Source organism: Heterodontus francisci, chromosome 7, assembly GCF_036365525.1.
Source record: "Heterodontus francisci isolate sHetFra1 chromosome 7, sHetFra1.hap1, whole genome shotgun sequence".
Lineage (NCBI taxonomy): Eukaryota > Metazoa > Chordata > Chondrichthyes > Heterodontiformes > Heterodontidae > Heterodontus > Heterodontus francisci.
The window spans coordinates 107,736,505-107,758,418 of NC_090377.1; the positions used below are offsets into that span (position 1 = coordinate 107,736,505).

Here is a 21,914-nt window from a genome sequence, read left to right on the forward strand (position 1 = left end):
TTGCATTAGTTGTCGATCTCTGTCTTCACACGATCAAGCGATACGATGTATTCAAGATCGATGTCCATCTGTCAGAGGTGATCTTGATCTCTTTCTCTCCACTCTCTCCCTCCTTCCCCTCTCTGTGTCTATTTTCCCCCTCTTCCCTTTTGTCCTCCTCTATCTATCTCTCCTCCCTCTCTGTTTCTCTCTGTTCCCATGCTTTCTCTGGTCTCTTTCCCTGCACTTGCTCTATTTCTATCTCTCCCCCTCTCTCCCTTCCTCTCTGCCTCACTCTCTGTGTCTCTTTCTCTCCCCCCTCTCTGTCTCTCCCCCGTCTTTCTCTCGCCTCTCTCTCTCCCGCATCTCTCTGTCTGTCTCCCTCTCTCTCTGTGTCTCTATCCCCGTTCCCTCTCTGTGGTTCTCTCCCCCCTCCCTTTCTCTGTGTCTCTCTCTCCCCCTTCCTCTCTCTGTGTCCCTTACCCCCTCCCTCTCTGTGTCTGTCTCTGTCCCCACTGTATCTCCCTCCCTGTTCCCTGTCTGTGTCTCTCACCCACTCCCTCTATATGTCTCTGTTGCCCCTCCCTCTCTGTGTGTCTCTCTCATTCCCCGATCATGGTTTGCCGCTCCTCAATCCCCACTCCCCAATCATGGTTCGCCAATCCCTGCTCATAGTTCCCCACTTACGGTTTGCTGCTCCCCACTACTCATAGTTTGCCGCTTCCCATTCCCCACTCATGGTTACCCATTCGCACTCATGGTTACCCGCTCCCCACTCATGGTTACCCGCTCCCCACTCCCCATCATGGTTACCCGCTCCCCACTCCCCGCTCATGGTTACCCGCTCCCCACTCCCCACCCATGGATACCCGCTCCCCACTCCCCGCTCATGGCTACCCACACCCCACTGCACGCTCATGGTTACCCACTCCCCGCTCATGGTTACCCGCTCCCCACTCCCCACTCATGGTTACCCGCTCTCCACTCCCCACTCATGGTTACCCGCTCCCCACTCCCCACTCATGGTTACCCGCTCCCCACTCCCCACTCATGGTTACCCGCTCCCCACTCCCCACTCATGGTTACCCGCTCCCCACTCCCCACTCATGGTTACCCGCTCCCCACTCTCGCTCATGGTTACCCGCTCCCCACTCCCCACTCATGGTTACCCACTCCCCGCTCATGGCTACCCACACCCCACTGACCGCTCATGGTTACCCGCTCCCCACTCCCCATCATGGTTACCCGCTCCCCATCATGGTTACCAGCTCCCCACTCCCCGCTCATGGTTACCCACTCCCCACTCCCCGCTCATGGCTACCCACACCCCACTGACCGCTCATGGTTACCAGCTCCCCACTCCCCACTCATGGTTACCAGCTCCCCACTCCCCACTCATGGTTACCCACTCCCCACTCCCCGCTCATGGCTCCCCACACCCCACTGCCCGCTCATGGTTACCCGCTCCCCGCTCATGGCTACCCACTCCCTGCTCATGGTTACCCACTTCCCACTCCTCGCTCATGGCTACCCACACCCCAATGCCCGCTCATGGTTACCCGCTCCCCACTGCCCCGCTCATGGTTACCCACTCCCCACCTCATGGTTACCCACTCCCCCACTCATGGTTACCCGCACCCCACTCCCCGCTCTGGGTTACCCGCTCCTCACTCCCTGCTCATGGTTACCCACTCCCCACACTCCGTTCATAGTTCACTGATCCTGGTTCACTGCTCTTCACTCCCTGCTAATGGTTCGCCACTCCCCATACCCCACTCCCCATTCATGGTTCGCTGCTTCCCGCTCTCCACTCATAGTTCGCCGCTCCCCTCTCTCCACTCATGGTTCCCAACTCCCCACTTCCCACTCATAGTTCGCCACTCCCCACTAATGGTTTGCTGCTCCCGGTTTGCCGTTTCCCACTCCCCGCTCATTGTTTGCCGCTCCCTGCTTCACGCACATGGTTCGCCGCTTCCCATTCCCATTCCCACCCACTTCCTGAACCGTCCGAACACAGCAGAAGCGTCAGTCATAGATAGTGACCAATCACAGACAGGTTTCCACCATCCCTCAGACGCAGGTCCTGCCTACCTGTCCATCTGATGTACACATACAGGAGAGCCACGGGCAGCCTATTGTCAGTCACAGAGGACTGGCGGACTGGATGGAAACCTTCAGTTCGCTTGATTCTGGCCCGCAGGCCGTATGTTGGACAACTCTGCTCTACAACAATGTCTCTGAAATGGCTATGATAAGATGCCCATTTATTTCTATTTGTGATATCAATTCATCCATCTTGTTATGAATGCAGCATGCATTCAGTTCAAGAGCCTTTAATTCTGTCCTTTTACCATTTTACCCAGTCTGACCCTATTTGCTGGTGCACTCTTATGTTTATACTTTCTGTCCCTTCCTGTCACATTCTGGTTATCATTACCTTTATTGCTACTCAGCACAATTCTCTTGTTCTTTCTCATTAACTTTCTAAATCTCCCCTCATGTCAATTATTTAGTTTAAAGTCCTCTCTACAGCCATAGTTATACGATTCTCCAGGACACTGGTCCCAACGCCATTCTAGTCAAGCCTGTCCCAATGGTACAGCTCCCTCTTTCCCCACTACTGGTTCCAGTGCCCCATGAATCAAAACCCATTTCTCCGCCACCTCCCCACCCCCACCATCTTTGAACCACGCATTCAACTCTCTGATCTTATTTACCCGATGCTAATTTGCTCATGGCTCAGTTGCTAATCCATAGATTAATACCTTTGTGGTTCTGCTTTTTAATTTAGCACCTATCCACTCATACTCCCTTAGCAGAACCTCTTTCTTAGTCCTACCTATGTTATTGGTGGATTCTTCCCCTCCCACTCCGAGTTCCTCTCCGGCCCGAGGAAATGTCCTTAACCCTGGCACTGGCACTGGCAACGTAGCCTTCAGGACTTATGCTGTCAGCTGCAGAGAGCAGTATCTATCCCCCTAACTATACTGTTCCCTACTGCTAAAACATTCCTTTTTACTCCCCCAACTTGAATGGTTTCCTGAACCACGATGCTGTGGTCTGTTTACTTATCCTCCCTGCAGCCCCTCCAGTGTTACCTTCTGGATTTTCATACCTGCCTCACTCATAGTCGCAACCTCCTGTCCCTGACCATGGACCAAATCTGAAGTACCTAACCTAAGGTGTGTGACTGCCTCCTGGAGCAAAGTGGCCTGGTAACTTTCTCCCTGACTGGCATCGCTGGAGGGCCCATATCCTCACCATTGTCCAGCGATCTTCCCAGGGATGGGATAGGCCAATGACAGCCTTCCTGCCTAGAGGCAAATTGAGGCCCTTAAGTGGCCTATTAAGGGCCAATTAAGGGCCTCTTCCCGCTGGCGCTGGGATCTTACCAGTGGCGGGGGTGGGAGGGGCGCTCTGCCACACGGGGAGGACGGCTTGGAAAACGAGGTACCCTCCCTGTGGGCTTGGCAGGAAGGTGGGGGTGGGTCCCTTTACGGGGATGAGGATGCTGCCTCCTAAAACTTTGACCAAAAAAGAGTGGAGGATCGCTGCGCAGGGTGTGTGGGGGTGGGGGCAGGTGTAGAAAAAGGCAGAGACGGGGTTCCTCCCGCCTTTTCGGCCTGGCACTGGGGGCTGCATCTCCAGCACATATTCGAGCCCCTTATACCTTCTTGGTACTAGTTCAAACAACTGCCCCAGTTTAGAGAAAATAAAAGAAACTGTAAAACTGACCAACCAATCACCTACTTGCTTACCTAATTAATGTCTCTTGGACTTCAGCTCTCAGCTCTTGCTATGTTCTGCCTGCTCTCTCGGATCACTCCTTGTTCTGCAAAAGAATAAAACAGCACCTCTTCCCTGACTGTGCTGAATTCACCAACTCACCAGATTACCAATTTAAGCACTTTGTTGAAGCAGGATCCGGTCAAACTGGACTTCTGCTGCTTACTTTGTCAGTGGCCTCAGCTGTCACAGCCTCCGTCAGTTGCTTGGGCGTGTTTGTGGCACTTTCACCAGCTTGTGACCCTGAATCTAAGACAGAGTGCATACCTACCAACGTGAAAGTATCTGGAAAGTTGGAGGATGCAATGGAATGATGTGGTGATGCATCCTCTGACTGTTCCTCCTCCTCCTCAGAGGTCAACTGCAGGCCCCCTGTTCCAGTGGCTGCACTTATCTCTGAAGTGCCGTGACCTGTATGGGAGACACAAACATTTGTGGGTTCGGTTGTTCACTTCTCCTCATGTGGATCTCCAGAGGTTTGGTACAGGACACATGAACACAATGTTTTCTCACTCTCTTGTGCGGACACTGTAGTCTCTCTGTCTGCAATTGCACGGCTGCCCTGTGCCTCTGCTAGCTCCAGAGCCGCCTCCTCTGTCAGCATCAGAGAATGCGCATCAGGGCTTCCCCCGCCTGTCATAGAGTCATAGAGAGATACAGCACTGAAACAGGCCCTTCGGCCCACTGAATCTGTGCCGACCATCAACCACCCATTTATACGAATCCTACATTAATCCCATATTCCTTTCCACATTCCCATCTCTGGTTACTGGCCCTTCTGCCACTGGAAACCGTGTTTAGTTTATTTTTGTCCATCTTATTTAGTCTATCAAAACTATTTATGATTTTCAACATCGCTATCAAATCTGCTCTTAACCTTCTCTGCTCGAAGGAGAACAATCCTAGCTTGTCTAGTCTCTCCACATAACTCAAACCTGGTGCCATTCTAGTAAATGTCCTCTGCACCCTCTCCAAGGCCTCAACATGCTTCCTAAAGTGTAGTGCCCAGGATTGAACACAATGGGCTGAATTTTACCAGCTTGCTGCTGATCTTGGCGACAAGCTTCAAAGATGGCGGCACGCATGCGTGGGATTTAATCCGCGGAGCTGCTGTAATATTAAACGTGGCAGCTCATTTACATGGCTGGGGTAGACTGCCCCCCCGTCAATGACGTGGAGGAGGCGGGCGATCCGTCCCTGGCAACGGCGTCCAGTGCCACTGCGCAGGCGCCAGTGTCATTTTTAAAGGGCTTCCAGCATTTACATTTATTTTAAACTTTTAAAGGCACATCTATCCTTGATATTTCCCTGGTGTTATGGGCCCATTTCTCCTGCAGGCATAAAAAGGAACACAGTTAGATGTTGCACAAAGAACAACAGGACATTTATGCTCGTGACAGCCCCTCATCCGCTGATGGGATCTCCCAAATGGCTTCTCCCCATGCCCACTTTCAGGACCATAATAGGAGAAACTTTAAAAGAAGGTGGCCTGTTACTGAGATGCAGCCATGCATTTATCAGGATGTGATGATGCCTCACCCCCTTGCCACTACCTTTGTGGTCACTCCCGCCCCAAGTAGCACTCCTGCATAGCCATATGCAAGCCCCAAAGAGCAGATGGGTATAGAGGACTCACATTGGTGGAGCGAAGAAGGTCATTGGCCCTCTTGCAGCACTGGACCCAGTTCTGGGGAGTGACCTCACGGCTGTTGACGTCCTCTGCCATCTCCATCCAGGCTTGCTTGGTCAGGCGAGAAGGTCTTTTCTTGCTATCCCTTGGAAAGAGAACCTCCCGACTTTCGCTTTCAGCCTGGAGGCGAATTTCCAGGGAGGCAATGCTAAACCCGTTGGGGCCTCCTGGTGTTTTGCTTCTCACATGGTCCCAGTTGTCTCCTGCTCCGTCCAGTTGGTCCACAGTCCTGGTGCAGGGGTTGCAGCAGCAGTAGAAGGGGTGAGGTTCGGCAGCAGCATTACAAGGGTGTTCCAGGAAGGTCCAGCAGCAGCAGCTTGTCCACCCTTGTCCTGCAATAGGACGGGCCCCAACCTTAGTTATGCTAATTGGCTGGCCGCAGTGTGGTCGCGGTTCGCTGGCCGCACACGTTACATGCGGCAACGGCACCCGCTTCTGGTTCCACCGCCGGGACCCACGACGGGTTGATAAAATTCAGCCCAAAGTGTGCACTTTCTGGAAAATGGAATCAGACTTCAGGTCAGTGGGAATGTGGAACCATGGTTATCTTGATCTGGCATATTGAAAATAGTAGCCTTGCTAAGTAATTGGAGGTTTTTGCAATTATATGAATGCACATACCTAAATATATCAGCAAATTGTTAAGGAAGAAATTGTAGAGTTCGTAATTATAATGCTACAAACCTGCATAAGTGCACAAATTCAGAAAAATACATTAATATGTAAATATTCATCTACATAACATTACCTCCAAATTGGAAATCTCAGAGTCTTGTGTTGATTGTTTCAGTTTTATTTTACAATTTACTTATGTTTCCATATACAATTCTATGTGTACAAATGTTGAGATTAAAAGAAAATTCTGCAATGCTGGAAAACCAAAGCAAAAGTAGAAAATGCTGAAGTGCAAGCATCGAAAAAGAAAAAAGCTAGGTTAACGTTTTGGGTAAGGATTTTGCCAGAACTGCAATTTCTACTTGATACAGGATTATAGTTTGCGTGTAAAGTGTAGCACTGCCCCGTTGGGAAACCTCGCCTGATTGTGTTATACTGTGAAAGCCAGTTGGTGAAGGATGATACCTGAGCCAGTCTTCACTCAGCCTTACATTAATTTAAGGAGTTAAATATTACAAGCATGCACCTCTTAACTCAACCACAACACAATTTCAATGAGTGTGTCTTTATATATGCTCAAGTGAAACCCGGTTAATGCCCAACACCCGCAAACAATTAAGCACAAGTAATATATAATTAACAGATTCCCTTCTTTCTCTTTAAATAAGAATTATAGTTAATATGCATGATCAAAATTTCAAAACATATCAAATCAAAAATCTCCATATTCTGTGCAAAGCATTACATTGCGAGACACTCCTCCTCCCTGACCCCAAACAATTTGTTCACATAAGCATTTCCTTCCGTGTAACAATCAGGCAGTTGATGACTTGCATCCACCCACTTAGTTTACCTTTCTCTCCAAGATTTCTTTCAATCCAACAAGGTTGATCCGTAACCTTTTCTCACTTGCACTTTTTGTAGATTGTACATTGTCCCACAAAGAAGGATTATTGACATAACATTCAATGGGTATACTATCTGCTGTATGACCCTTGTATGGAAACTCACTTAAAATATTTGACAAATTGAATCCCATATCCCTTGCCTCCACTAGAGCCAATGTTTCATTAGATAAAGTACTTTTAATAACACTTTTTACTTTCTTCACTTCACAAAATAAACAACAATGGTCAGATGATTATGTAGGCAGCAGGGGTCCCGCTGCGGGAGCTGAAAAGGGGGATGGGGCAGGGGGCCGGGGTGAAGTGCGACCCTACTTTGGCGGGCAGGAAGATCCAGGGCTGCATTTTGTTAAGGTCAGCGGCCCACCCCCAAGAGCTGCTAGCCCAATCAGAGGGCTGGCAGCTCAGCAGCCTCAGTAGCGTCACCGCTAATGGTGGCCACTGCTGGGGCTGCACCTGCAGGATGAGGGCACATCGATGGCCATGCACCCTCACAGTTAGGTAAGTAGTGCTGGGTCCAGTCAGGCAGGCCCTGCAAAGGGTGGGGTGGGGTCACTGAGGGCAGGTGGCGCGTTGCCACAGGGGTGGCCATTGCCACTGGGGGTGGGGGGTGGACCTCTGTGACTAAAGAGTGCCTGAACAGAAGGGCCCTCTAGCAGCTGGTAAAATGCCAGCGGAGGTGGGAAGAGGCCCTTTATTGGCCACTTGAGTGGCTTAATTCGGCTCCGGGCAGGTGGGTTTTTTGCCACCTTTCCTGCCACTGGCAAAATGGCATGGTAGCAGGAAGATGCTGTCTATGCCACCCGCCGCCTACCCGCACCACTTTGCCAGCTTTCCCACCTTCCAATCTGTCCCCAAAGGGCTAGTAAAATCCAGTCCAACATCTTCCATTTTCACCCATAAAAAAAATTATGAAAAAGAAACTTGCACTTATTTAGCACTTTTCATGACCACCAGATGTCGCAAAGCCAATGAAGTACTTTTGAAGTGTAGTCACTGCTGTAATGTAGGAAATGTGGCAGCCAATTTGTGCATAGCAAACTCCCACAAACAGCAATATGATAATGACCAAATAATCTGTTTTTGTGATGTCGATTGAGGGATAAATATTGGCCAAGATACCTTGCTCTTCTTTCAATAGTATCATGGGATCTTTTACATCCACCCAAGTAGGCAGGTGAGATCTCGGTTTATCGTCTCATCAGAAAGACAGCGTAGCTCTCCCTCAGTACCGCACTGGAGTGTCACCTTTGATTTTTGTCCTCAAGCTCTGAAGTGGGACTTGAACATGGAACCCTGTGTCTCAGGGGCGAGAAGGCTACCCACTAGTCACAGCTGACACACAGCTGCACTAGAATACCTATCAGGAAGATTAACATGTGGAGAATTGCTAAAAATGACTAGCTCCATGTTCTTTGGTTCACCTAAGGATGGGAACTTAAGTACACAATGCTCCAGATTTAATTTTTTTACTGTTTTATTTGCCCTGAAAGCATTCCTGACTTTCAGGTGTTTCATTGTAGTACTTACCTCCAACACATCAAAACTAGCATCTGGTCTAACTTGAGTTCAAATGACCAAACATTCTTCGCAATTGCTCTGTCTCTCCTTTAGGTGTAACATCATCTTTCTGTGATGACCTAGCATGATTAACCAGGATGGGAGTAACGCTCTCTAAATAGGATTGTTGATTTAAAGTTATTCCAGATCTACTCTGCTTAATATCTAAACCAATATGTTTAAAAGCCCCATAAGCCTGACTCCTAATTTTAAATTCTACTCTAATCTTATTAATAACGTATTTCTCAAATTCTGCAGTACCACCGCATAAGTAATCATCAACATGCATCATGAAGGTGACTGAAACAAAACCTATTTTCAGCAAAATGGATCTCACCAAAAAATACCACACCCTGGAAGCATCATTCAGACCATAGACACATTTGTTCAGTTTTCATAGTTTCCTTTCTGCATCTACTGCCTCTTTGGGCAGTTTCAGAAACACATCTCTCTGAAAAGTATTGTCATGCAGAAATCCGGCCTTTATGTCGATTGATCGATACTCCCATGAATATATGGCCACAAGAACTAAAAAGATTTTCAAGATTACTTTTCCAGCTTTGGGAGAGTTCACTCTAACATCTATATCATGATTGTTATGCTTACGTGAAGTGCAGCAAATGAAATTATAGAACCAAAACTGAAGAGTTATGAAAAATTGACATTTCCTTTAAAAAAAGGACAGTATGCTGCAAAATGGCCACTGAAGGTCAAACTGTATATTCAAACTGTCTTACTGTCTGGTAAAGACAAAAATAAATACATCCCAAGCTCAGAGGTGTCAATTACACCCATCCTGAATCCATCAAGAGACATTTTTGAATTGAATGGGTTCTTCTGAAACAAAGAAGGTGTGAAGTAGCCACATTCTGGGCCATTGTCAGTCACCACAGGGAGGGGCATCTGTATCTCCCAACCGTAGCAAGATGTGAGAGATTTTTGACCTTAAAAGAAGCTGTCTGGAGAGAGGAGGCGAGAAGCAGAACAAACATCACAAATGCCTGTCCAGCTGAGGACTGGGAGAAATCCAGCAAAAGCCAAAGAAGGTGCTTTGTTGTGAATTCTACACTTCAAATTATGCAGCAGAGAACGGAAAGTGTATCCCATCTCTAGATTGAAGTTTCAGCAACCAAAGAAATCGACAAAAGCCAGGCCTACAACTGTGAAAGAGAAATTGACCACCATGAAGTTTCAATTAGTTTACCGTTAATGCTGAAAATCTACCTCACTTCAAACCACTTACCCCTTTTCCTCTCTATCTATCTTCATGTGTGTGCGTGCGTGTGTGTGCGTGCGCGCATGCTTGAGTGAATGTGGGTGCGGTTGCAAACCCCTGTTTCCCCTTGTGGGAGAATCTAGAACTAGGGGTCACTATTTAAATATAAAAGGTTGCCCATTTAAGACAGTAATGAGGAGAATTTTTTTTTCTCTGAGTGGGTCATCAGTCTTTGGAACTCTTCCTCAAAAGGTGTGGAAGCAGAGTCTTTAAATATTTTTACGGCAGAGCTAGTTAGATTCTTGATAAGCAAAGGGGTGAACCGTTATAGAGGGTAGACGGCAATGTGGAGTCGAGGTTACAATCAGGTCATCCATGATCTTATTGAATGGCGCAGCAGCCTTGAGGGGCCGAGTGGCCGATGCCTGCTCCTAATTCGTATGTTCATATGACCATTTTGGAATGAATATTGCACAATAAATAGTTAATCTTCTGTTTTAAACCCACAAGAAAACCTGTTGCTTATTTGACAAATAAAAACACTTGCTACAGTCAATTGGGAGTTGAACAGTTGGAAATGGTGGTGTAGTGGTAATGTTACTGAACCAGCAGCCCAGAGGCCCAGGCTAATGCCCTGAGGAAACAGGTTCAAATCCCATCATTGTAGGTGGTGGAATTTGAATTCACTTAATTAATAAAAATCTGGAATTGAAAACTAGTCTCAGTTTCATGGCACCATCATATTCACTGATTGCTGTAAAAACCCATCTGGTTCACTAATGTCCTTTAGGGAAGGAAATCTGCCGTCCTTACCTGACCTGAATCCAGGCCCACAGTAATATGGTTGACTCTTAATTGCCCTCTGAATGGCCGAGCAAGCCACTCAGTTATCAAGGACAATGAGGGATGGGTAATAAATGCTGGCTTTACCAGCGACACTCAGATCCCATGAAAGAATTTTAAAAAACCCTTACCACTTGGCCACAACACATCTTATGAGTCCCATCTGTAAGGACTTTTTCTGTACAAACTCACCTACGTGACAAGGCTGGTTGTTCCTTATCTGATCCCTCAGAATAAACTTCAAACTCTCTCCAACTATCTAATTCCCTTTGTTTTGGCTCTCTTAATAATTTATCCTCAAGTTGATTGGCAGCCACCAAAACCTCAAAATCAATGAGGATATCAGCTTCTTATTCTGTTCAGAGACTGTTCTGTGCCCTTCATTTCATTGTGTAATCTATTCAAGCTACGACCTCTACTTGCAATGTCTGTTGGGACTACTACTGTGAGATTTCCCACTTTTGGAGGCTGTTTCTCTGATACATGATCATTTCCTGACACAGGAGTCATTTCCAGCCAATAATATCAGTACTGATTTAGTCTCTAGTGAGATACCTATGATGTCTGCATCCAGTTTCTGGCCCAATTTGAAATCTGGCAATCATTGTGTCCTCTGTTCTTTGTGTCACCGCAGAATGAATGACTGCAGAATGCCACCGCAGTATGTCCTATTTGTTCCACCAAAGCTGCAGGAAATGACTGTTGCCCAGGAATTTTTTCATGGCAACAAACATCTGACCCAACAGGGAGTCTCTTCACAAGAGCTGAATACCATTTGGAACAATATGTGACACCATAGCACAATCCACCAATTAAATTCTAGCACTGAACCCGGAATCAGTAACTAGAATTGAGTCAATCGTTTATACAATTTGTTAAAGACCATTGAATAACCATCGGTTTTCTGAAATCTATCAAAGGCTGACCATGTCTCATGGGCATTCATCTTTGTAAATTTCATCCAAAAACTCTAATAGAAGATCCAAACTTTCATCAGTATACAACTGACTGGCATTTAGCTCACAAAATACTTTATTTCTGATTTTACTTCTGGTAGGAAGTGACAATGGCCATACCTTGTTTTACCTTTGGTAGGGATGTAACCCATGTCCATATATCCACTTCATTCTTCCACTGGTCATATAGTTCAGATTCCAAGAACATCAGAGGGTAACCATACCTGACAATTTACTTGCTTTCTGCCATTTTTCACAATGGCTACTAGGATTGTAGTTTTCTGTCTGAATTTCTTTTGGCTTCCAACCTTCACCTTTTGTCAAACATTCTCTTCTACCAAGTTATACTCCTGAAATTCAGTTGGTGAAGGATACTACTGTAGCCAACCTTTACTCAGCCTTACATTAATTTATGGAGTTAAACATTAAAAGCATACACCTTCTAACTCAACCACACCACAGTTTTGATAAGTGTCTCTTCATGTGTGCTCAAGTGTAACTCCTGTTAATGCCCACCACCTGCATACAATTAAGCACAGTTAATATACAATTAACAGATGGAAGTGTGGGTGAGAAATTGGACTGTGGCAATGTAGGGCCAGCTCTGCAATCCATGTTCCAGTCAAGCAAAACTCTACGCCGAGAGGAGAGTAGAGGCAAAAGTACCCTGATAGTTAACAAGTTGTTGTGATGTATCTGGATTTAATAAAACAGTTGGTTCGACCTGAATCAACATCAAATATAAACAAAATATGAAAAGCTTTGTACCACAGTCAGTTCCTTCAGCAATTCCATCTGAGCAAAAACATATGTTTTACATAGTTATGATTATACTACTGTTCTTAGTTGCAGTTTCTTGCCAGTGGATTTTTATGGAGTCTTATTATGTTAAGATTAAAATTTGGTAATGCAAAGCTGTTTTTACTTGGTGAGAATTTTGGTCTTAAGCTGTTATTGTTGGATCAGAAGTTCTGTCTAAAGGAAGTTGTTTTACATGGTGTATGCTTATCCAGAGTCAACTGTGTGCTTCATTTAATCAGAGGGTTATCTGCATTTAATAGTCACATTGGTTATGTGCTCTCATTATTTTAATGGCAGTAATTATTTTAATACAAGTGATTTCTGTCTCTAATGATTTGAATGGGTTGGGTGCAACAATTAATAACTTTATAAAAGAGGCAATTGTGCCTAAAGTGCACTGCTTTTGTTTGGATGTTTGCCAGTTGATATCTCCTTGTGAGACTGGCATGTAATTCCACAGGAAAACTTGCAAACTTCCTAATGATCAAATGTGACAGTTCTTTCTCAGCATTGATTTTGATGAATTCCACTCAAGCAAGCCACTATTATTGGCTGCTCTGTTTCTCTTTTCAAGTGACATGGCTCATTGCATTATACGTTTGCCAGACATACCTTGGATCCAACAAATTAGTCTGCTCTAGGACTAAGGAGTTTTGTATTTTGTTTCATGGCTGCATGGTTTTTGTTCATGACAAATGTGTTAGTTTGCCAATCATATTGACAGGGCCCATTTTTTGGGTCAGATATGAAACTAAGGTACTGTCTATCATTTCTACTGGTCTATGTGGACACTAAAAATCCTTTGGCATTATTCAAAGAGGAGCTGGGAGTTCTTCTGGTGACCTGGCCAACATTCTTCCTTCAGCTAATGGTACCAAAAAGAAAAGTCAGCTTGTCCGTCATCAGTTAAAATTATAAGAAAATACTGGAATTGCAGGTCGGGCGGCATGTGTGAAGAGAGGAAAGCAGAGCTAAGTTTCGGGTCGGTGACCTTTCATCTGAGCTGGTAAAGGTGGGAGATGTGGTGGGTTTTGGGTGGGTGAAATGGGCGAGGGGGCGAGTGGAGCGAGGGGGAGGGTCTGTGATGCGGCGGAAGTCGGGAGACATTGGATGACAGGAGAGTTGTTGGTGCGGAGCCAGGGGGAGTGGGAATGGGATAGGTAAATAAACAAGAGATAAGTCTAGAGGAGGTGTGAATGGCAAAATGATGAACAGCTGCTGTCCAAAAGCAAAAACGAGAAAAATAAGATTAAGACTGAAATCAGCAAAGAAAAGGAAAGAATGTGGCCCAGAGATTACGATCTGAAATTCCTCAGTTCTTTGTTGAGTTTGGAAGGCTGTAAAGTCCCTAATCGAAAGATGAGGTGCTGTTCTTCGAGCTTGCGTTGAACCTCATTGGAACATTGGAGTAGGCGAAGGACAGAGAGGTTAGCATGGGAGCAAGGTGGGGAATCAAAATGGCAGGCCATCTGTGTTCACTATGGATGTAGCTGTAGTGATCAGGGAGGTGGATTGTGATATACTTGATCAAATTAGCATAGAAAAGGAGTAAGTATTAGCTGTATTAGTGGGCTTAAAGGTGGATAAATCCCCAGGCTCAGATGAGATGGATCCCAGGCTGCTATATGAGGCAAGGGAGGAGATAGCGGGGACTCTGACAAATTTGCAGATCCTCTCTGGCCACAGAAGAGGTACCAGAGGACTGGAGGATAGTGAATGTGGTACCATTATTCAAGAAGGGTAGCAGGGATAAACCAGGTAATTATAGGCCTGTGAATCTAACGTCAGTGGTAGGGAAATTATTGGAAAAAATTCTGAGACAGGATTAATCTTCACTTGGAGAGGCAGGGATTGATCAGGGATAATCAGCATGGCTTTGTCAGGGGGAGATTGTGTCTAACAAATTTGAATTTTTCGAGGAGGTGACTAGAGGTGTAGATGAGGCTAAAGCAGTTGATGTCGTTTACATGGACTTCAGTAAGGCTTTTGATAAGGTCCTGCATGGGAGATTGGTTAAGAAGGTAAGAGCCCATGGGATCCAGGGTAATTTGGCAAATTGGATTCAAAATTGACTTAGTGGCAGGAGGCAGAGGGTGATGGTAGAGAGTTGCTTTTGTGAATGGACTGTGACCAGTGGGGTACCGCAGGGTTTGGTGCTGGGATCCTTACTGTTTGTAGTGTACATTAATGATTTAGACGTGGCTATAGGAGGTATGATCAGTAAGTTTGCAGATGACATGAAAATTGGTGGTGTCGTAAATAGTGAGGAGGAAGGCCTTAGATTACAGGACGATATAGATGGGCTGGTAAGATGGGCAGAGCTGTGGCAAATGGAGTTTAATCCTGAGAAGTGTGAGGTGATGCATTTTGGGAGGACGAACAAGGCAAGGGAATATACAATGGATGGTAGGACCCACGGGAGTACGGAGGGTCAGAGGGACCTTGGGGTACTTGTCCATAGATCACTGAAAGCAGCAGCACAGATAGAAAAGATGGTTAGGAAGACATACGGGATACTTGCCTTTATTAGCCAAGGCAGAGAATTTAAGAGCAGGGAGGTTACGATGGAGCAATATAAAATGCTGGTTAGGCCGCAGCTGGAGTACTGTGTACAGTTCTGGTCACAACACTATAGGAAGGATGTGATTGCAATGGAGAGAGTGCAGAGGAGATTCACCAGGATGTTGCCTGGGCTGGAGCATTTCAGTTATGAAGAGAGACTGGATAGGCTGGGGTTGTTTTCCTTGGAGCGGAGAAGGCTGAGGGGGGACTGATTGAGATATACAAAATTATGAGGGGCATTGATAGGATAGATAGGAAGAAACCTTTTCCCTTAGCGGGGAGGCCAATAACTAGGGAGCATAGATTTAAGGTAAGGGGCAGAAGGTTTAGTGGGGAGTTGAGGAAAACGATTTTCACCCAGAGGATGGTTGGAATCTGGAACACACTGCCTGAAGGGGTGGTAAAGGCAGGAACACACACGACATTTAAGAAGTATTTAGATGTGGGGAAGTGGAATTAGTTTTGGACAGGTGCTTGATGGTCGGCGCAGGCAGGTTGGGCTGAAGGGCCTGTTTCTGTTCTGTAAAACTCTATGACTCTAAGTTTGCTGCTTCGAATTGTTGGTACAAAGTGGCTGCTATATTTGCCTACAAAATGATTGTTGCTGCTTTCAAAAGTTGTGCGATCTGATCTAAAGCATTTCAAAATGACAAGTTGCTCTGTTATTGCATTGTTAATATTTATTGTTATTGGAGCTATGGGATATTTGCTTAGGTACAGCACTTCAAGGGAGATTAATACCTACCAAACAAAGTCATGAATCCCACTGGAGAGATTGTATTTCTGTAAATCCCATATGGAGGGCTAACTCAATTGTATGTATAGATGAGCATAGGAATGGGCCATTTAGTCCCTCAAGCCTGTTGCGCCATTCAGTGAGATCATGGCAAATCTGCGACCTACCTCCATATTACCTACCTTTGCCCCATATCCCTTTTATACCTTTGGTTAACAAAAATCTATCAATCTCAGCTTTAAAGAACGAAGAACAAAGAACAGTACAGCACAGGAACAGGCCATTCGGCCCTCCAAGCCTGCGCTGATCTTGATGCCTGCCTAAACTAAAACCTTCTGCACTTCCGGGGTCCGTATCCCTCTATTCCCATCCTATTCATGTATTTGTCAAGATGCCTCTTAAACGTCTCTATGGTACCTGCTTCCACCACCTCCCCCGGCAACAAGTTCCAGGCACTCACCACCCTCTGTGTAAGAAACTTGCCTCGCACATCCCCTCTAAACTTTGCCCCTCTCACCTTAAACCTATGTCCCCTAGTAACTGACTCTTCCACCCTGGGAAAAAGCTTCTGACTATCCACTCTGTCCATGCCGCTTATAACTTTGTAAACCTCTATCATGTCGCCCCTCCACCTCTGTCGTTCCAGTCCGAGTTTATCCAACCTCTCCTCATAGCTAATGCCCTCCAGACCAGGCAACATCCTGGTAAACCTCTTCTGTACCCTCTCCAAAGCCTCCACGTCCTTCTGGTAGTGTGGCGACCAGATCTAGCATCAATTGCCATTTCTGAAAAGACTTCCAAAATTCTACCACCCTTTGTGTATAGTAGTGTTTTCTAATTTCACTCCTGAAAGGTCTGGCTCTAATGTTTAGACGATGGTCCCTAGTCCTAGACTCCCCAGTCAGTGGAAATAATTTCTCTCTATGTACCCTATCTATTCCCCTTAATATCTTGAAAACTTCAATCAAATCACCCCCTATCCTTCCACGTTCTGGGGAATACAACCCGAGTTAGTATAATCTCTCCTTGTAATTTAACCTTTATGAGGTGGGATGCACATGTTCCTTGTCTATTGAACAAGCACCATTGTTTTTAGTCTTTGTACGGGATCTACTCAGAGGATTTTCATATTATTCCTAATTTGAGGTTTTCTGGTGACCTTAAGTCAATATTTAACCTGTTGGTAGAAATTGTTTATATTTGAATGTCCAAAATAAAAATTTTGATTTATTTTTAATATCTATGATCTCATCAGCAGGCAGTGAAATAATTTATTGTTTTAACAAGTTGAGCTATTTTCTCTCACTATAAAATATTTCTTCTATATTTTAGGAAAAAAGTATAAAATTATTGACGCTGGAAGAAGCCATTCAAATCATTCAGATTTCCGAGCGTGCTCGACAGGGACGGCTACGAGCCAAGTTTATGCTGGAAATTCGAATGGAAGAAGAAAAGGAGAGATTAGCTAAACATCGAGTAGCAAGTACACTGGCTCCTGAAATGGCAGCTACCTGCATCCAAAAGGTTTTTAATTTCATACAGTTTTCACTTAAAAACATAACTAGAAAAGTTAAGGATGAGACAAGATGATTTGTCCAATCGATGTTCACTCCCTTACTCCCCATTACAGCATCCAACTGTCTTTTGGACAGCCCCACTGTTCTACTTTGCAGGTGTTCCTGACAGGTTATTTCAAAAACTTATCACTCTTCAAATGAAGAAGTTCTTCCTGATATTCCTTTTAATTTTGCTTTTCACCATTTTCATTTATGTCCTCTGGCCATTAATTCATGAACTTTACCTCCATGCTCATCCTTTTTATACTTGGAGTCTTGTTCTCTTTTCTGCACTCTTTCTAATGTAGCTGTGTGTGTATGTATCATCATATTATATATATATATATATATATATATATGTGTATATAATTTTATGGCATGTTGACCAAAATTAATGCATGGATTCTAAATTCAAAATAAGTCTGACTGATGTATTATAAAGCCTTAATCTAAGTTCTGTAAACTTTGACCCTGATATTAACTTCAGGATGGTGGGGAGGGGTGGGGGTTGGGGTGGATGTGATGGAGGAATACAGAAGGTGTGGTGGGGGGGGGGGGGGTCCAATATTGTGTGGGTAACCCAGAAGTTATTTCAGCACATCTGTGACATTTTAACAGGCTTGATGTCAAATGCAAGGTAGCAGATGTGGTCTGGACCCGCATGACACAATCTCAACTCAAGTATTTTAAGGCCTAATCCAAAGATGGAATTTGGAGGAGTTACGAGGTTTGGCACAGAAGCAACAATTGCAGAAGATGGACTTAGGATGCTCAAAGACTACACCCCATTTTTGATGATGCCTCCTTTGATATGCTCAGACAGTGAGAGGTTGGAACGATGTACTCTTTCCCAGCAATGTGAGGGAAGAAACATCTTGCTGCTACAAAGAAGGCATGGTTAGATATGGCCCAGGGTCATCGAATCATAGAGTCATAATGGCAAAGAAGGAGGCCATTTGGCTCATCGAATCAATGCCAGCTCTCTGTACAGCAATCCAGTCAGTCTCATTCACCTGCTGTAAACCCAGAGCCCTGCAAGTTTATTTCCCTTGAGTGCCTATCCAATTTCCTTTCAAAATCATTGATCGTATCTGTTTCCACCACCCTTTTAGGCAGTGAGGGTTATTGACGTTTTCAACATTCTTGCCAAAATTTATGAGGCAACATATTTTTACGATGTTCACAGATCGATATGACAGAGACATAAATAAAACAAATAAGAATTTGAAAGTAAGAAAGTAAGTCTCTTTCGATTAAAGAAAAAGTTAATTTACCAAAGAAACCATTAAGGTAGGCAGTTCAAGAGATACTTACAGCAACAATGACAAGTTGCATTTATATATTGACAATGTAGAAAAACATCTTAAAGCACTTCAGGAGGTCAGCAGAAGGTACATTATGCTGTGCTCCTAGCTTCAGTGCAGGAAACACTTTAATGATCTAACCAAGTCATGAAAGTTGAGTGCAGTTGCACATCCTGTTGTATGCCTCAACATCCCCTCCCCCCACCCTTTAATTTTGCCTTGTCAAGCCTATTCCAACTCGGCACTCCTCATACCCACTTACCTTTCAAGTGAATCCATCGCTCTCTGCCTATGTACTTTCTCACGTCCCTGTTCACCCTTTCACCACTGCCACTTGCTCTCATCCTTATGCAATTTGATGCCTCTCCCTGATATCAACCCTCACCAAATGCATTGTATTCATCATGTGAACACACACCATTGGTGTCACTCATACGTCTGCTCTTTCCCCCATTGCAGGAGGAGAGCGCAAAACACAAGAGTGAAGGAGAGAACCAGAGGTGGACTACCACAGATCTCGCAGCTGACAACAGCGCTGGAGATCAGCAGCATCTCGGCATCCCTTACATTTGAAAGACTCCCACATGTCAGATGTTGATTTACCCTCAAACAGCTGCCCCCAATCTAAATTCTTCAGTTCCTGCCTAATATTGTTATAATTAGCCTTCCCCCAATTTAGCACCTTCACCCGAGGACTACTCTTATCCTTATCCACAAGTACCTTAAAATTTACGGAATTACGGTTACTGTTCCCGAAATGCTCCCCTACTGAGACTTCGACCACTTGGCCGGGCTCATTCCCCAATACCAGGTCCAGTACAGCCCCTTCCCTAGTTGGACTATCTACATATTGTTTCAAGAAGCTCTCCTGGATGCTCCTTACAAATTCTGCCCCATCCAAGCCCCTAGCACTAAGTGAGTCCCAGTCAATATTGGGGAAGTTAAAATCACCCACCACTACAACCCTGTTACCTTTACATCTTTCCAAAATCTGTCTACATATCTGCTCCCCCACCTCCCGCTGGCTGTTGGGAGGCCTGTAGTAAACCCCCAACATCGTGACTGCACCCTTCCTATTCCTGAGCTCCACCTATATTGCCTCGCTGCATGACCCCTCCGAGGTGTCCTCCCGCAGTACAGCTGTGATATTCTCCTTAACCAGTAATGCAACTCCCCCACCCCTTTTACATCCCCCTCTATCCCGCTTGAAGCTTCTAAATCCCGGAACATTTAACTGCCAATCCTGTCCTTCTCTCAACCAAGTCTCTGTAATAGCAACAACATCATAGTTCCAAGTACTAATCCAAGCTCTAAGTTCATCTGCCTTACCTGTTATACTTCTCGCATTGAAACAAATGCACTTCAGACCACCAGTCCCGCTGTGCTCAGCAACATCTCCCTGCCTGCTCTTCCTCTTAGTCTTACTGGCCTTACTTACTCGTTCCCCCTCAGTTATTTCACCTGCTGTCCTACTGCTCTGGTTCCCAACCCCCTGCCACACTAGTTTAAACCCTCCTGAGTGACGCTAGCAAACCTCGCAGCCAGGATATTTGTGCCCCTCCAGTTTAGATGCAACCCGTCCTTCTTGTACAGGTCCCACCCCTCCCTGAAGAGATCCCAATGATCCAGATATCTGAAACCCTCCCTCCTACACCAGCTGTTCAGCCACATGTTTAGCTGCACTATCTTCCTATTTCTAGCCTCATTGGCACATGGCACAGGGAGTAATCCCGAGATTACAACCCTAGAGGTCCTGTCTTTTAACTTTCTACCTAACTCCCTAAACTCCCCCTGCAGGACCTCGTCACTCTTCCTGCCTATGTCGTTGGTACCGAAGTGTACCACAACCTCTGGCTGTTCACCCTCCCCCTTCAGAATGCCCCCTGTCCGTTCAGAGACATCCTTGACCCTGGCACCAGGGAGGCAACATATCATCCTGGAGTCTCTTTCACGTCCACAGAAGCGCCTATCTGTGCCCTGACTATAGAGTCCCCTATAACTATTGCTCTTTTGCGCTTTGTCCCTCCCTGCTGAACAACAGTGCCAGCCGTGGTGCCACTGCTCTGGCTGCTGCTGTTGTTTTCCCCTGATAGGCCATCCCCCCCAACAGTATCCAAAACGGTATACTTGTTAGAGAGGGGGATAGCCACAGGGATTCCTGCACTGACTGCCTGCCCCTTCTAGCGGTCACCCATCTATCTGCCTGCACCTTGGGTGTAACCACTTCTCTAAAACTCCTGTCTATGTCGCTTTCTGCCACCTGCATGCTCCTAAGTGCATCCAGTTGCTGTTCCAACCGATCCATGCGGTCTGTGAGGAGCTGCAACTGGGTACACTTCCCGCAGATGTAGTCGTCCGGAATGCTGGAAGTGTCACAGACCTCCCACATCTCACAGGTGAAGCACTTTACCCCTCTAACTGACATTTCCAGCACTAATTAATAAATTATTTTAAAATAAATAAATACTTATTATTTCCTTACTAAATTATGTTGCAATTAACTATATGGTCCCTAGTGCTAGATTTCTACTATAAATATTTTATTTATTTTTTATTTAGCGATACAACACTGAAACAGGCCCTTTGGCCCACCGAGTCTGTGCCGCCCAACAACCACCCATTTATACCTACCCTACAGTAATCCCATATTCCCTACCACCTACCTACACTAGGGGCAATTTACAATGGCCAATTTACCTATCAGCTGTAAGTCTTTGGCTGTGGGAGGAAATCGGTGCACCCGGCGAAAACCCACGTGGTCACAGGGAGAACTTGCAAACTCCGCACAGGCAGTACCCCGAATTGAACCCGGGTCCCTGGAGCTGTGAGGCTGCGCTGCTAACCACTGTGCCACTGTGCCAGTAATCTCCTCCCTCTGGTTTAGTTACACTACTTATTAATTAATTAGTTCATTAGGGTTTTAATCAATTTTTATCAATGTTTTATTTTCAAATTCAGTCCAGATTCCCTACCAGCCAATCAGGTCACAGCTTTCCTGTGAAGTCATTTTCAGTTTTTTTAAAGTTTTTTTTTTTCAGTTTTCTTTATCCGAGGTAAGTTTTTTATACTTATTGGTCCGGAACTCCGCCCTCCGAGTCTTCTCTCTGGATGTAGGCCGTGAATCCCCGAGGTAAGTTTTTTATACATACCAGTCCGGAACTCCGCCCTCCGAGTCTTCTCCCTGGATGTAGGCCGCGAATCCCCGAGGTAAGTTTTTTATACTTACCGGTTCGGATCTCCGCCCTCCGAGTCTTCTCCCGAGATGTATTGCTCTGGGGACATGGGTTCGAATCCTACCACAGCAGAAGGTGGAATTTGAATTCAATTAATAAATCTGGAATTTAAAAAGCTAGTCTAATGATGGCCAGGAAACCATTGTCGATTGTTGTAAAAACCCATCTGGTT

General features: G+C 45.5%; 1 protein-coding gene across 2 annotated transcripts in view; it reads left to right on the forward strand.

The window, feature by feature from the left end:
• Window positions 1-21,914, forward strand: part of iqca1 (IQ motif containing with AAA domain 1) — a 305,109-nt gene that overhangs the window by 40,796 nt on the left and 242,399 nt on the right. For both annotated transcript variants that reach the window (XM_068034609.1, XM_068034610.1), the window contains one exon: window positions 16,982-17,173. In XM_068034609.1, coding sequence (XP_067890710.1) covers window positions 16,982-17,173 — 192 coding nt within the window. The remainder of the gene's footprint in view (window positions 1-16,981; window positions 17,174-21,914) is intronic.